General features: G+C 42.5%; 1 protein-coding gene across 2 annotated transcripts in view; it reads right to left on the bottom strand.

Moving 5' to 3' along the window:
• Window positions 1-16,074, bottom strand: part of LOC124789810 (spondin-1-like) — a 190,945-nt gene that overhangs the window by 66,191 nt on the left and 108,680 nt on the right. Inside the window, exons 7-8 of one of the 2 annotated variants that reach the window (XM_047257291.1) lie at window positions 5,312-5,439; window positions 5,049-5,226 (exon numbers count right to left, since the gene is read on the bottom strand). In XM_047257291.1, coding sequence (XP_047113247.1) covers window positions 5,049-5,226; window positions 5,312-5,439 — 306 coding nt within the window. Of the gene's footprint in view, window positions 1-5,024; window positions 5,227-5,311; window positions 5,440-16,074 lie in introns of both variants that reach the window. The other variant, XM_047257290.1, reaches the window with a different exon arrangement.

Here is a 16,074-nt window from a genome sequence, read left to right as displayed (position 1 = left end):
TGTTATGTATGCGTTCCACCTTATTTGATCCCAAGTCTTCCATAATTCTGTTACACGCTGACTCAAATACTGGAACGTCTGAGTCTTTCATCTCGACTCTCATTTCTTCTTCTGCCTATCCATCAGACAGTTCCTCCCCCTAACAGAGCCTTTAGTGTACCCTTTCCACCCCGTTTTCTGGAATCCCCGTGTGGAATTCCTCGTACATTCCTAGCGTTGACGCCTTTGCTTTTAACTTCACCGAAGTTTGTTTAGACTTTTCTGAAAGCTGCACCAGTCTTTCCAACGATCAATACTTTCTTCCTGCAGCCATTTCCCCTTGGCTTCCATGCTCTTCTTATTTGTTTAATTCCTAAGTGAACATTGACCTTGCCGTTGGTGCAAGATGTATGAGACAGGTGAAATACCTTCACACTTCAAGAAGAGTATACTAAATCCAATCTCAAAGAAATCAATTGTTGACAGGTGTGAGAATTACCGAACTATCAGTTAAATATGTCACGGCTACAAAAGGATAACACGAATTCTTTACAGACGAATGGAAAAACTGGTAGAAGCCGACCTCGGGGAATATCAGTTTGGATTCCGTAGGGGAACACGCGTGGCAATACTGACCCTATGACTTATCTTAGAAGATATATTAAGGAAAGGCAAACCTACGTTTCTAGCATTTGTAGACTTACAGCAAGCTTCTGACAATGTTGACTGTAATGCTGTCTTTCAAATTCTGAAGGTGGCAGGGGCCAAATACAGGGAGCGAAACGCTCTTTACAATTTGTACAGAAACCACATGGCAGTTATAAGAGTCGAGAGGCATGAAAGGGAAGCAGTGGTAGGGAAGGGAGTGAGACAAAGTTGTAGCCTATCTTCGATGTTATTCAGTCTGTATATCGAGCAAGCAGTAAAGGAAACAAAAGAAAAAATTGAGGCAGGAATTCAAGTCCAGGGAGAAGAAATAAAAACTTTGAGGTTTGACGACGACATTGTAATTCTGTCAGAGACAGCAAAGAACCTGGAAGAGCATTTGAACGGATTGGACTGTGTCTTCAAAGGAGGATATAAGATGAACACCAACAAAAACAAAACGAAGATAATGGAATGTAGTCTAATTAGCTGGCTCTAATGGCTCTGAGCAGTATGGGACTTAACATCTATGGCCATCAGTCCCCTAGAACTTAGAACTACTCAAACCTAACTAACCTAAGGACAGCACACAACACCCAGTCTGTAGTCTAATTAAATCAGGTATTGCTGAGGGAATTAGATTAGGTAATGAGACACTTAAAGTAGTAGATGAGTTTTGCTATTGCAAAATAACTGATGATGGTCGTAGTAGAGAGGATATAAACTGCAGAATTGGAATGACAAGGGCAGTATTTCTGAAGACGAGAAATTGGTTAAAATCGAGTACTAGATTTAAGTGTCAAGAAGTCTTTTCTGTATGTATTGTAGGCACGTAAGGAAGTGAAACACGCCGGCCGCGGTGGTCTCGCGGTTCTAGGCGCGCAGTCCGGAACTGTGCAACTGCTACGGTCGCAGGTTCGGATCCTGCCTCGGGCATTGATGTGTGTGATGTCCTTAGGTTAGTTAGGTTTAAGTAGTTCTAATTTCTAGTGGACTGATGACCACGGCTGTTAAGTCCCATAGTGCTCAGAGCCATTTGAACCATTTTTGAAGTGAAACATGGACGAGAAATAGTTTAGACAAGAAGAGAATAGGAGCTTTTGAAATGTGGTGCTATAGAAGAATGCTGAAGATTATATGGGTAGATCATGTAACTAAGGAGGCGGCACTGAATAGGTTTGGGGAGAAGAGGAATTTGTGGCACAACTTGACTACAAAAAGGGACTAGTTGGTAGGACAGATTCTGAGGCATCAAGAGATCATCAATTTAGTATTGGAGGGAAGCGTGGAGCGTAAAAATCGTAGAGGGAGACCAAGATATGAATACACTAAACAGATTCAGAAGGACATAGGTTGCAGAAGTTACTCAGAGGTGAAGAGGCTTGCACAGGATAGAGTAGCATGGAGAGCTGCATCAAACCAGTCTCTAGACTGAAGACCACAACAACAACAAGTGACATATGTATCTATAATAGTAACAATTTCGTGTGGTTCAACGGCCTGGTTCATGTCTTTCATTTGGATATCACTTCGATACATTGTATATCTCTAACCTACCCCAGTAATTCAACAGTTGATAGGGACCTATGGTTTAATGTTGAAATCGAACCATGTGTAGTTTCTGGCTAGTTCTTGTCTTTTCCTGAAAATTTTTGTACGTTCTCTTTTTTGTCGATAATTGAAATAGTTCTCCACAGTTTCTTTGTAATTACCTTACTTGTACTCACGTTTATCTGTAATTTCCCTTCTTTCCCATTTGTGATTGCCCTTTCTGCCTTGTTGTTCAGCTGAACTGCCTATTGTGGCATTGATTATCGTAGTATTTGGTTCATAAGAACTAGAATCTACACTCGATTGGATCTATAACAGTCTCCTCTACCCTTCACAGCTGAGAATACAACGCACAAAAATATGTGGTGACAGTGCATTATAAATAGTGAAAGTTATCGAATTTAGTTTTTTTCATACGAGGGGCGTTAAAAAAGTATTGCAACACATTTTTTCTTGGTCAGTTTCGCTTGAAAAATTGGATTGTTGGTTAAGGGACCCATGGAATATTCCCGGCTCAGCCCCAATAGTTTTGTGAAGTTCCAGTAGGTGGCAGCGCTGTAAAAAGCGTTCAAAATGGCGGCTGTAACGGAGGTGCGTTCCAAGCAGAGAGCTGCCATTGAGTTTCTTTTTGCGGAAAACCAGAGCATCGCAAATATTCATAGGCTATGTACAGAAACACGGTTAGTCGTTGGGCGAGGCGTTTCTCGTCATCGCAACAAGGTCGCATAAACCTGTCCTATCTCCCGCGTGCCAACCGATGCCTCAGAATGTGTCCTACCAACCGGTCCCTTCTTCTGGTCAAATTCCTCTACTCCCCAAACCTATTCAGTGCCTCCTCATTAGTTACGTGATATACCCATCTAATCTTCAGAATTCTTCTGTAGCACCACATTTCGAAAGATTCTATTCTCTTCTTGTCTAAACTATTTATCGTCCATATTTCACTTCCATACATGTCTACAATCCCTGCAGCAACAGCTGAGACTCTTGCAGTGCTGAACATGTGAACACCTCATCCAAAGTGATCTATGGATCACAATGAAATACTGCGCTGCACAACTAGACGTCTCTGTTGGTAGCACTGACACACTGCACCACCAATTGAGGCACTCAAAGTTGTGTGCCCATTAGGTTCCTAACTGCCTAAAGAAAGCCATAAAATGTAATGAATGACCATCTGTAGGGAATTTTTTGCGCGCTATGAGGCTGATTCTGACAATTTTTTACTCGAAAATCGTCACAGGCTATGAAACGGTTTCTTCACTCTGAACCGGAAACAAAACTGCAATCCATGGAATTGCGCCGCACCACCTCTCCTCTGAAGATAATGTTCAAAGCCGCACCCTCAGGCAGTGAAGTCGTGGTGACAGTCTCGTGGGGCTTTGAAGGAGTTATTCTGTTCGATGCCCTCCCTCATGGTGCAACGATCGATTCGGAAGTGTATTGTGCTACCCTCATGAAACCGAAGAAATGACTTCAGCAATTTCATCATGAGGAAAATGTAGACAAACTTCTCCTCCGTGACAAGGCAAGGGCTCGCACAAGTCTATGCCCCTGAGAGGAGCTCTCAAAACTTAACTGGATTGTTCCTCATGCACCCTACAGCGAGGACAGCTTTCGGACTTCTATCTGTATGGCCTAATGAAGGATGAACATTGCCTGTTTCTCGATTTCAACTTGTAGAAAACGGTGGAGAGCAAATTGAATATGTCTTGCGCCAGTCTCACGACAATTAGACACCGAAGTCATTTTTGCTTTCTATGCGGTTTTTGGTCTCCGGACACTTAAAAACCAATGTTTCCTATCCGATTTAATACGATTTTGCCATGGTAGATGGGATTACCTGACTAACTGTGCCACAAATGTTGACCGCCGAATTTGCGCAGCCATGCACATAGAACAGTACGGATGGTGTAAGGTGGAATTCAAACTATAGCCGTCATATTGCAATTCACCTGTGATTTGCAGCCGAAGCCAGCTATCGATTGTGTAGAGCCGTATTTCTGGCAGCAAAACAGGATTTCGTCCATTGACTGGATTGGCTGAAGAACACAGAAAGTAGTAGCTTTTTGTGCAGCTTCATTTAGGCCAAGAAGAGTTTGGGGCGTAATATATTTTTTATATCTTCGTCAGTATAATGTTGTTATCGACTAATTTCTGAATACTGCATCTGCTGGTTACCTTGTTTCTGTATGTACTTTCTCTATATTTTTTGTAGTGTGAGCATTGGAAAAGCCTTACGTGACTCTGCGGTGAAGCTTCTGGTAATAGCAATCCTCATGAGAGACGAACGATGTGTATCTAATCAGGATACGACCATCAGGAAACGTTGGTTGTATTTGTGATAGGCAGATTCTAGATCGGTTCCATCAATCACCACCAAGTTTTTAGGAGTCAGAAGGCCCCTTAGTATTTGTTAGTATGGAAGAAAGTCTGAATTGAGCTAATTGGTCAGTTTATGTTGTCTTCGGTTTTCAACACGCAGCGGTTCTCAGGGTTGTATCAACCAAGCTTTCGAGTTTCTCTACATCCTTAGATACAGAAGTACTTGAAAGTTCAATTAATAGAGTCCTGCTAAGAAATCATAGAAATTCATGTTGGATTCCCACTTTATATACAACTTCGGAAACGAGTCTTTCGAGTCAAACTTAGTTTTCGAACAGTTTCTAGTTTGGAACAGATAAAAAATTGTACGTATTTATTACAATGTTATTCTAGTTTGCTTATGAACAGAACAAATCAAACTGCATGCAGACAAAAACAGTAACAGACTGTACTAACCACAACGCATGAGAAATGCCAACTATGTGTGATTCGAGAAGATAGTATAAAAGTAATGAATTGCTTGCCATCAATTTGATATGCTCCCATACTTCTTGATTCTTGAGGTGAACAATGTCTCCTGTATAATCGCTGCCTTGTGAGGTAAAGACGGGCCAGAGGCTTCATCGGAGTTCCAGATTCGTCATAAAACGGTGCCTCCTCGTCGTTAGGGAAGCTGGACGTGATGCGTCGGATCACGTCTTGCGGAACGGTTGGCATGTTGGGCGACTGCAGGAAATAATGAGGAGACATTGCGAAAAAAATCTAAAAAAAAAACAAAAGCATAAAGCTCTGAAAACAGAAATTTACTCACTGTATATGTGACTCCACTATCTGTTCCTATGTCCCACGGATACAAATTTAACTCCAAGTTCTCTACCCAGCTACAGTTTCTGCAGAGCTCCAATCCAGCTATACCAACAATCCAATCAGGTGATGGATCTGAAAAAGGAAAATAATAAATACCTACAATAGTTAAACTTCCGCAGCGCACAGGATATTTATTAATACAGATAGTGATACCATAGTTATGACCCATAAATAAAAACAGGGAATGTTGTTGTTGTTGTTGTGGTCTTCAGTCCTGAGACTGGTTTGATGCAGCTCTCCATGCTACTCTACCCTGTGCAAGCTTTTTCATCTCCCAGTACCAACTGCAACCTACATCCTTCTGAATCTGCTTAGTGTATTGGTCTCCCTCTACGGTTTTTACCCTCCACGCTGCCCTCCAATACTAAATTGGTGATCCCTTGATGCCTCAGAACATGTCCTACCAACCGATCCCTTCTTCTGGTCAAGTTGTGCCACAAACTTCTCTTCTCCCCAATCCTATTCAATACTTCCTCATTAGTTATGTGATCTACCCATCTAATCTTCTGCATTCTTCTGTAGCACCACATTTCGAAAGCTTCTATTCTCTTCTTGTCCAAACTATTTATCGTCCATGTTTCACTTCCATACATGGCTAAACTCCATACGAATACTTTCAGAAATGACTTCCTGACACTTAAATCAATACTGGATGTTAACAAATTTCTCTTCTTCAGAAACGCTTTCCTTGCCATTGCCAGCCTACATTTTATATCCTCTCTACTTCGACCATCATCAGTTATTTTGCTCCCCAAATAGCAGAACTCCTTTACTACTTTAAGTGCCTCATTTCCTAATCTAATTCCCTCAGCATCACCCGACTTAATTAGACTACATTCCATTATCCTTGTTTTGCTTTTGTTGATGTTCATCTTATATCCTCCTTTCAAGACACTGTCCATTCCATTCAACTGCTCTTCCAAGTCCTTTGCTGTCTCTGACAGAATTACAACGTCATCGGCGAACCTCAAAGTTTTTATTTGTTCTCCATGAATTTTAATACCTACTCCGAATATTTCTTTTGTTTCCTTCACTGCTTGCTCAATATACAGATTGAACAACATCGGGGAGAGGCTACAACCCTGTCTTACTCCCTTCCCAACCACTGCTTCCCTTTCATGTCCCTCGACTCTTATAACTGCTATCTGGTTTCTGTACAAATTGTAAATAGCCTTTCGCTCCCTGTATTTTACCCCTGCCACCTTTAGAATTTGAAAGAGAGTATTCCAGTCAACATTGTCAAAAGCTTTCTCTAAGTCTACAAATGCTAGAAACGTAGGTTTGCCTTTCCTCTCAGGGAATTCCTCAAACAGGGAAAATATTGTACAAAAAGTTCATAATTTGTAGCAAGAAGAAAGGACGGAATACAAGCTCAGACTGAAGGAAAAATGGTAAAAGTCTTTGGTTGTATCCTTTTTAGTGGATCCATCCTGGTCTTTGCATTAATCGTTATAGGGAAACCATCAAAAACTAAAGCTGGTGTCCCGATGTAAACACAACGCGAGTTGAGTGTTAACAGATGCTCGGCATCGGTGGGTAGTCAACATGAAACGTGTTTTAGACACAGAAAGGAGATATGGCGCAAAATTACATTATACATGTACATCTACGTCATTCAAACGACGCTGTACATTAACATATCACTTAAGTGAAAATAGTCTCTAAACAGTTTCAGGGCAATTTTTAACACTTTGCCATGTACCAGGTGTGACATCGCGGATGGGTCATATCAGGGCCAAACCACACGTGAGCCGGATATGTGCGCCACGTGCAGGCCGAGGCACGGTCTGTCTCGGGTTTGCTCGAGCCTTCTCACAAGGGATACTCTTCGATTTTGATCGTCTTTGAGTACGTTTTAGTGCAGAGCGAAATAAGAAACCCAATTTTTTTACACTTGCCCATACGGCCTTTAAGGGGGTGAAACATCCGTTAAAAGAATTTCAGTTTAATATTTCTGAATGAATTGCGCTGTAACGATGATACACATGAAAAAAAAACAAATAAAAACTATGGTTTTTAATGTACCCTACAATGGTGCAGCCAGATTTGCAGAAAAAGTAATTTTTTTCGAAATACTCTCTCCCCCATTGTTTCATTTTTCATTTCGACTTTTGACTAATAGTAAAACGTATAGCATCACTTACACCAAATTAAATCATATATAGTGCTAGGATGACCTGTATCCATTACTTGAGGACGAAGGTTACCTGATTCCCGAAGGCGTTGCTCCAAGTGACAAAAATCATTCTTACCGGGATGGCGTCTCTGAGGGCATCGTGCAGCGTACACGCATTTGTCAGAAATAAGGCAGTAACTCTCTGGATGGCGTACATTCAGTATTGTTCTGACCAGAACAATTCTGCGCCTTTCTCATTATTTACAGGTTTACAATAATGTTACGACGATAATATATAAACACTTTCAAGTATAACATAATTAAGTCTGAAAAGGTTGCAAGTTGAAAATAAAAAAAATAATAAAATAGTACACCAAATGTAAAAAGATGCACACAAATACAACACAAGATATTTTATATTCCATCAAATTAAAAGAATGTATAAATAAAGACCAATATATGCAGCGTACAACTTAGAATGTCATTATTATTAAAAAACCCAACATGACAGTAGGCTCTGCAGCGGACACATATTGGGCACACGTACAGCGACATAGAGTGTTTCATCCTTATTTATGACAAATGCGGCTTTGGAATACCAATTCATCATTTTACGATTAAAAGTGGTGTTAACGTTTTGCTGTTAGTCAAATGTCGAAATGGAAAATAAAATAGTGTGGTGAGAGGATCTGGAAGAAAATGAGTTTTTCGAGAAATCTGGGTGCACTGTTGTAGCGTACATGAGAAACCACAAAACTTCTACTTCAAGTTTTTTTTATTTCTGTTAACCGTTTCGAGGGTATTCATTCAGTAATATTAAACTGAATTTTTTTTTCAAGTGGGCCTGTACGTGTCTCTTATTTTGCTCTTTGCTACAACACATTCAAAGCCAAACAAAATCGAAGTGTATCCCTAGGGTAGGTTTCCTTGTCCAAAGTAGGCAGTAGAGTGCGATATTTCATTTAGTATTACGGTGTGGCATGTTTCAGTCAGCACGAAATTCTTCAGTTCAAAAGAATCGTGGGGTTAGAGCTGTGTACCAATCGCTATTTGTTCGTGGTGTAAAGGAAGTTCAAATGTCCAGTGGCTGTATGGACAAGAAGCCTTCAAAACTAAATGGGAATGACAGAAGAGAAGGATTTGAATTCTCAATATTTTTTATGCAGTCGCACGATCGACGGGTACCGCAAATTTGCTGTGAAACGACACTACAACATCGTGAGGAAGGAATCTGAGTATTTAATTGGCGATGAAAGAGCAGTACATCAAGAAGTACTTTGCGCTAAATTTGCAGGCGTGGAGCACGTGATGAAATTTGTGGTGCGAATAGTAATTTTTCTGATTACGCACGCGTTACTACATAGTAAGTTGCAACATTTTTCGATGGAACTGAATAGGGAGTATAGAGACTATACAAAACAAAGAAAAAATGCCTTACTTGGAGGTCGGCATGCGATTCCTCATCCAGATTCGCGACAAAAGTTTCCCTAGCAAAATCAGATTGGGTGCACTTTTAAAACATGTGTAAAAAAGAGGAGCTGGCAATACTGTCACATAGTGCAGCGCATCGAAATCTAGAGAGGAACTTGTATCACCCCACACTACCGTACCAGCAATCGTAGCTCACAGAGTAGACTGCAACCCCACATCCGCCATGGGACTATGATTCGAATTATCGCCAGGATACTTTTTAATTTTGTGGACATTCCTAGTTCTCTCTGTTTATAAACAGGACATCATTTCGTCATATGACAATAGCCTATCACATGACAGTGGGATCCATGAAACTGCATGCATCTATATATTAAGCGCAGGGCGGCTTCCCCATGGAGTTCAAAAATGATGAATACGTCGATATGCTTTCGGTGCTGGGTGCATCCGAGAACAAAGTTGCTGCTGCTACTTGTGTGTACGCTGCACGATGCCCTCAGAGACGCCATCCCGATAAGAATGATTTTTGTCACTTGGAGCAACGCCTTCGGGAATCACGCAACCTTCGTCCTCAAGTAATGGGTACAGGTCATCCTAGGACTAGACGTACTCCACAAACAGAGGACGCGATTCTTGAAACCGTTCACCAATCACATCGGCGAAGTACACGTGATATTGCTAGGGAGTTCCGGATACCGCAAAGACTGGTTGTTGAGATGTAATTAAACGTTAACACCAGCGTCCAGAAGACTGTATTCGAAGTTTTGTGAAGCGTTTTTGCACCAAATGGAAGACATCGAACATTTTATAAGTAATTTGATATGGACTGACGATCTAGATTCACTCGCGAAGGTATTTTAAACATCCATAACAGCCACTACTGGTCGGAACACAACTCATATGTCACGCATTAAGATGGCCTTCCGGCACGCTTTGCCATAAACTTATGGACTGGAATCGTAAGAAGAGTGCTCAAAAATGGCTCTGAGCACTGTGGGACTAAACATCTGTGGTCATCAGTCCCCTAGAACTTAGAACTACTTAAACCTAACTAACCTAAGGACATCACACACATCCATGCCCGAGGCAGGATTCGAACCTGTGACCGTAGCAGTCGCGCGGTTCCGGACTGAGCGCCTAGAAGAAGAGTGCTTTTGGGTCCTTACCTACTGCTGGGCAAGCTGAATGCACCCCTGTACCATACGTTTCTTTGCAATATTTCGTCTGACTCATAAGAAAACGTTCCACTTGGTATTCGGTGACAGCTATGGTTTCAGCGTGATGATGCACCGTCACTCTTTGGAATGAATGTGCGTAATTGCTTAAATGAAGCACTTACAGGGAAATGGATTGGTCGTGGAGATTCAATGGCCTGGCCTCCACGTTCCCTGGACTTTAATCCACTAGATTTTTATTTGTGGAGGTACTTAAAGGAGTAAATTTATAGTATTCCACCCATGGATGTACACGACATAATACAGTAGCTTGCTCTCGTGCCGCTTCGGCAATGATAGATGCAGGTGTGCTGCACAGGGTCCAACAAAGCATGATCCAGAAGGTGACGTAGTGTCTAAAAATGCAGGGTGATCGCTTGGAACATCTTCCCTAAAGTGAACATTGCTCGTATGTGTATCTACAGGCCGTGTGAAGATAAGCCTGGACGTCAAATGTACAGAACAGAATTACTGTGCGTAGTATAATGTGCAATATACTATAGCCTACCTATTGTGCTTTTTGTATCTCCTGGATGCAGACGATGTTACTGTAACCACTGTTGGCTTTATTTGTGTCATGGATGATACAAAGTGGTCGTTTATGGCTGCAAGAAGTTCGTTTTATATCTTAATGTTTAAAAAAAGGAAACAGTAACAGAAAGAATGCACAAGATACCGCATTATGGAGGTGTAAACTGGAAACAATTTGATGCTTTAATAGAAAAAAAAGTTCGTCGCGAATGCGTCTAGAACATCGGTGAGTCTGTATATTCGTTTACCATGGGTTTACCACGTCTCACAATTTTTTTAAAGTCTCATTTTGTTCGTTGCATTTATTTGGGACGGACGTCCCATAACACTCGTTGAATTTCATCGTTGATCTATTCCCTCAGTTTTTTTTATTACGGAGGGCAGCTGACACTCTGACCAAACAAGATGAGCTACGGTGCCGGATCTCAGTGAGGTCATGGGACAGCTTCGGCACAGTACAGAGTACATGCTACCCTTTCTTCGCCATGCTGAACGCATTTAAAGAGCTACTAGAGCCTCGTTTTTTTTTTTTTAAATTTCTGTTAAACGTGATGGCAGTGGCCGGGTATCCCCACCTGGTGAAATTCGGCCGCTGAGTTGGAAATCTTTGCAGTTAACGCCACAATGGGTTACTTGTAAGATGACGAGAACAACCCGCTGTCCCCAAGAGGAGGAAAACACCGACCCACCTGGGAATCGAACTTAGGCCAGCTGCATGGAAGTCTGATGCGCTGAGAAGGCAGCTAAATGGGCGGGCGCTATTGTTGAAGTTATGAAGGAAAAGGAAAGCAGGACCGAAAATTAGAAAACTCAGAATGGATTGCACACTGTGTAATTTAAGTGGACTGGGGAAGTGGAGTGCATACTGCCCACAGCGCAAGGTGCGAAATAACTTATTTCAGATTTGAAGAGGATGCAATAAAAAAGAAAATCACATTACCTAGGGGACAAATTCTGATAAAAAACACTGTTTTTTTTTTCCTAAGCTCACTGACGTGAAAGAAAACGTGAGTTCTGAATAATTTATTGCGATCTTGAAAGAATTATAAGGATAGTTTTCTAAACCTTCTCAGGTCACTGCCAATCTTACGTTTGTTTCGAACTGTTTTCGAGACCATTTGCCATTTCAGTTGAACGTGTCCCTATGTATGTGCAAATGGAAAAGATAGATCTGTGATGTAGTTCCCATGTGAAAGGCAATTTCTTTCGTGTTAAAACTGTCCAGGATTCAGGACTCTACGTTGTTTTCATCAGGAAGAGCTTGCACGTCTCTGTAATGAAGTTGCAAACAGCATAAAAATATTTCGATCGACAACTGTCTGTAAAAGATTCTTTCTTAAATTAAGGCCTATGTTTAGTACTAGTGGACTTCTCTTGGCCAGAAACGTCCTTTTTGACTGTGCTAGTCTGCTTTTCATGTCCTCCTTGCTCCGTCCGTCATTGGTTATTTTGCTGCCTTATTGTCGGTATCATAACCTTAGAATTTTAGTTCCGCTTTTGAAGCTTTCTTTTATTTACATCATTGCTTCTTCAATATATACACTCCTGGAAATGGAAAAAAGAACACATTGACACCGGTGTGTCAGACCCACCATACTTGCTCCGGACACTGCGAGAGGGCTGTACAAGCAATGATCACACGCACGGCACAGCGGACACACCAGGAACCGCGGTGTTGGCCGTCGAATGGCGCTAGCTGCGCAGCATTTGTGCACCGCCGCCGTCAGTGTCAGCCAGTTTGCCGTGGCATACGGAGCTCCATCGCAGTCTTTAACACTGGTAGCATGCCGCGACAGCGTGGACGTGAACCGTATGTGCAGTTGACGGACTTTGAGCGAGGGCGTATAGTGGGCATGCGGGAGGCCGGGTGGACGTACCGCCGAATTGCTCAACACGTGGGGCGTGAGGTCTCCACAGTACATCGATGTTGTCGCCAGTGGTCGGCGGAAGGTGCACGTGCCCGTCGACCTGGGACCGGACCGCAGCGACGCACGGATGCACGCCAAGACCGTAGGATCCTACGCAGTGCCGTAGGGGACCGCACCGCCACTTCCCAGCAAATTAGGGACACTGTTGCTCCTGGGGTATCGGCGAGGACCATTCGCAACCGTCTCCATGAAGCTGGGCTACGGTCCCGCACGCCGTTAGGCCGTCTTCCGCTCACGCCCCAACATCGTGCAGCCCGCCTTCAGTGGTGTCGCGACAGGCGTGAATGGAGGGACGAATGGAGACGTGTCGTCTTCAGCGATGAGAGTCGCTTCTGCCTTGGTGCCAATGATGGTCGTATGCGTGTTTGGCGCCGTGCAGGTGAGCGCCACAATCAGGACTGCATACGACCGAGGCACACAGGGCCAACACCCGGCATCATGGTGTGGGGAGCGATCTCCTACACTGGCCGTACACCACTGGTGATCGTCGAGGGGACACTGAATAGTGCACGGTACATCCAAACCGTCATCGAACCCATCGTTCTACCATTCCTAGACCGGCAAGGGAACTTGCTGTTCCAACAGGACAATGCACGTCCGCATGTATCCCGTGCCACCCAACGTGCTCTAGAAGGTGTAAGTCAACTACCCTGGCCAGCAAGATCTCCGGATCTGTCCCCCATTGAGCATGTTTGGGACTGGATGAAGCGTCGTCTCACGCGGTCTGCACGTCCAGCACGAACGCTGGTCCAACTGAGGAGCCAGGTGGAAATGGCATGGCAAGCCGTTCCACAGGACTACATCCAGCATCTCTACGATCGTCTCCATGGGAGAATAGCAGCCTGCATTGCTGCGAAAGGTGGATATACACTGTACTAGTGCCGACATTGTGCATGCTCTGTTGCCTGTGTCTATGTGCCTGTGGTTCTGTCAGTGTGATCATGTGATGTATCTGACCCCAGGAATGTGTCAATAAAGTTTCCCCTTCCTGGGACAATGAATTCACGGTGTTCTTATTTCAATTTCCAGGAGTGTAGATTGAACAGCAGGAGCGAAAGACTACATCCCTGTCTTACATCCTTTTTAATACGAACACTTCGTTCTTGGTCTTCCACCCTTGTTATTCCTTCTTGGCTCTAGTACATATTATATATTTCACGTCTTTCTGTATGGCTTACACCCATTTTCCCCAGAACTTCGAACATCTTGCTCCATTTGACTGTATCCAGCAATTTCTCCAGGTCGACAAATCCTATGAACGTGTCTTGATTTTTCTTTAGTCTTGCTTCCATTATTAACCGCAACGTCAGAATTGCCTCTCTCGTGCCGTTACCTTTTCTGAAGCCGAACTGATCGTCATCTACCACATCCTTAATTTTCTTTTCCTTCTTTTGTATATTATTCCTGTCAGCAACTTGGATGCATGAGCTGTTAAGCTGACTGTACAATAACTCTCGCACTTGTCAGCTCTTGCAGTTTTCGGTATTGTGTGGATGGCATTTTTCCGAAAGTCAGTTGGTATGTCGCCAGACTCATACATTCTACACATCAATGTGAATAGTCTTTTTGTTGCTACTTCCCCCCAATGATTTTAGAAATTCCGATGTAATGTTATCTATCCCTTCTGCTTTATTTGATATTAACTCTTCCAAGGCTCTTTTAAAAAAATGGCTCTGAGCACTATGGGACTTAACTTCTGAGGTCATCAGTCCCCTAGAACTTAGAACTACTTAAACCTAACTAACCTAAGGACATCACCCACATCCATGTCCGAGGCAGGATTCGAACCTGCGACCGTAGCGGTCGCGCGGTTCCAGACTGTAGCGCTTAAAACCACTTGGCCACACAGGCCGGCAGGCTCTTTTAAATTTTGATAATAATACTGGATCGCCTATCTCTCCTACATCGACTCCTGTTTCTTCTTCTATCGTATCAGGCGAGTCTTCCCCCTCATAGAGGCCTTAGTGTGCTCTTTCCACCTATCCGCTCTCATCTCTGCATTTAACATTGGAACTTCCATTGCACACTTAATGTTACTACCCTCGTTTGTAATTTCACCGGAGATTATTTCGACTTTACTGCCTGCTGAGTCAGTCATTCCAACAATCATTTCCTTTTTGATTTCTTCACATTTCTCGTGCAATCATTTCACCCTAGCTTCTCTGCACTTCCTAAGCGACTGGTATTTCTATATTCCTGAATATTCCGGATCATATTTGTACTCCCTTCATTCATCGATCAACTGAAGTATCTTGTGTTACCGATGGTTTCTTCGCAGTCACTTTCTTCGTACCTATGTTTTTCTTTCCAACTTCTGTACTTTCTCTTTATGAGATATCCATTCCTCTTCAACTGAACTGTCTACTGAGATATTCCTTATCGCAATAGCTATTACCATAGAGAACTTCTAGCGTGTCTTTTCATTCCCTAGTAATTCCGTTTCCCAGGTCTTCGCGCAATGATATAAGTAGATTGTAGATATTTGTAGGGTGACTATTGCTAGTTCTGATTTATTTTAGTGCCCCCCCCTGTAAAGTTACTAATGGACAGAGGCTAGTTTGCTTTCCTTTTCTTTTTGAAAAGTTAGTCACCGTCAGAAACAACATGTCATTTTATTTTGGGGCTCTCTGTTGTCATTCTAGGTCGAAGTAAGATTATTATATTCTAATAGCGCATGGATGTAATTTTGTATACGTTCTATTGTATATTACTGTTGTTCATTGTGCGGTAATATTATTATATTTCCGTCGGGTAGTGCATTGTTTTGATGTACTGTATCATTAGATTCGTGAAATTATTGTTCTTGAAATAGAAATAAGAGGAAAAGTTTAATGTTCATATGCGCTCTGGTGTTCTAAAATATTGTTTAGTAAAGGAAATATTAATTACGAGATCTATCTTGCATAATCCCCAGATAAACTCCATTACACACAAATCCTGTGCCACAATTTAAGGAAGAAATTTTTGAGAATTGACCTTAGAAGCACGGCACTGTACGTAACTGAATCATAGACTGTGGGAAAACCGAATATGAAGCGATCTGAAGCGTTCGGGAAGTGTTGCTAAAGAAAGATTGTTGAAAATTTTGCAGACAGGTAAGTATCGAAATGAAGAGGTTCTTCGCGGAATCGGTGAACTCACTCTAGTCGCCACTTGGCCATTGCATCCATGGTCTTCTCTATGCATTTAGTGACAAAAATGCTGCTTTAACTACCGAGAGAATTTTATTCAACTTTATTTATCTGTTTTAACATAATTATAGTTTCTGGTCGTGACATCTACATCTACATCTACATTTATACTCCGCAAGCCACCCAACGGTGTGTGGCGGAGGGCACTTTACGTGCCACTGTCATTACCTCCCTTTCCTGTTCCAGTCGCGTATGGTTCGCGGGAAGAACGACTGTCTGATAGCCTCCGTGCGCGCTCTAATCTCTCTAATTTTACATTCGTGATCTTCTCAGGAGGTATAAGTAGGGGGAAGCAA

Source organism: Schistocerca piceifrons, chromosome 3, assembly GCF_021461385.2.
Source record: "Schistocerca piceifrons isolate TAMUIC-IGC-003096 chromosome 3, iqSchPice1.1, whole genome shotgun sequence".
NCBI classification, from domain to species: Eukaryota; Metazoa; Arthropoda; class Insecta; order Orthoptera; family Acrididae; genus Schistocerca; species Schistocerca piceifrons.
The sequence above is the reverse complement of the archived record's forward strand: the minus strand, read 5'-3'. Positions and strand labels throughout refer to the sequence as shown.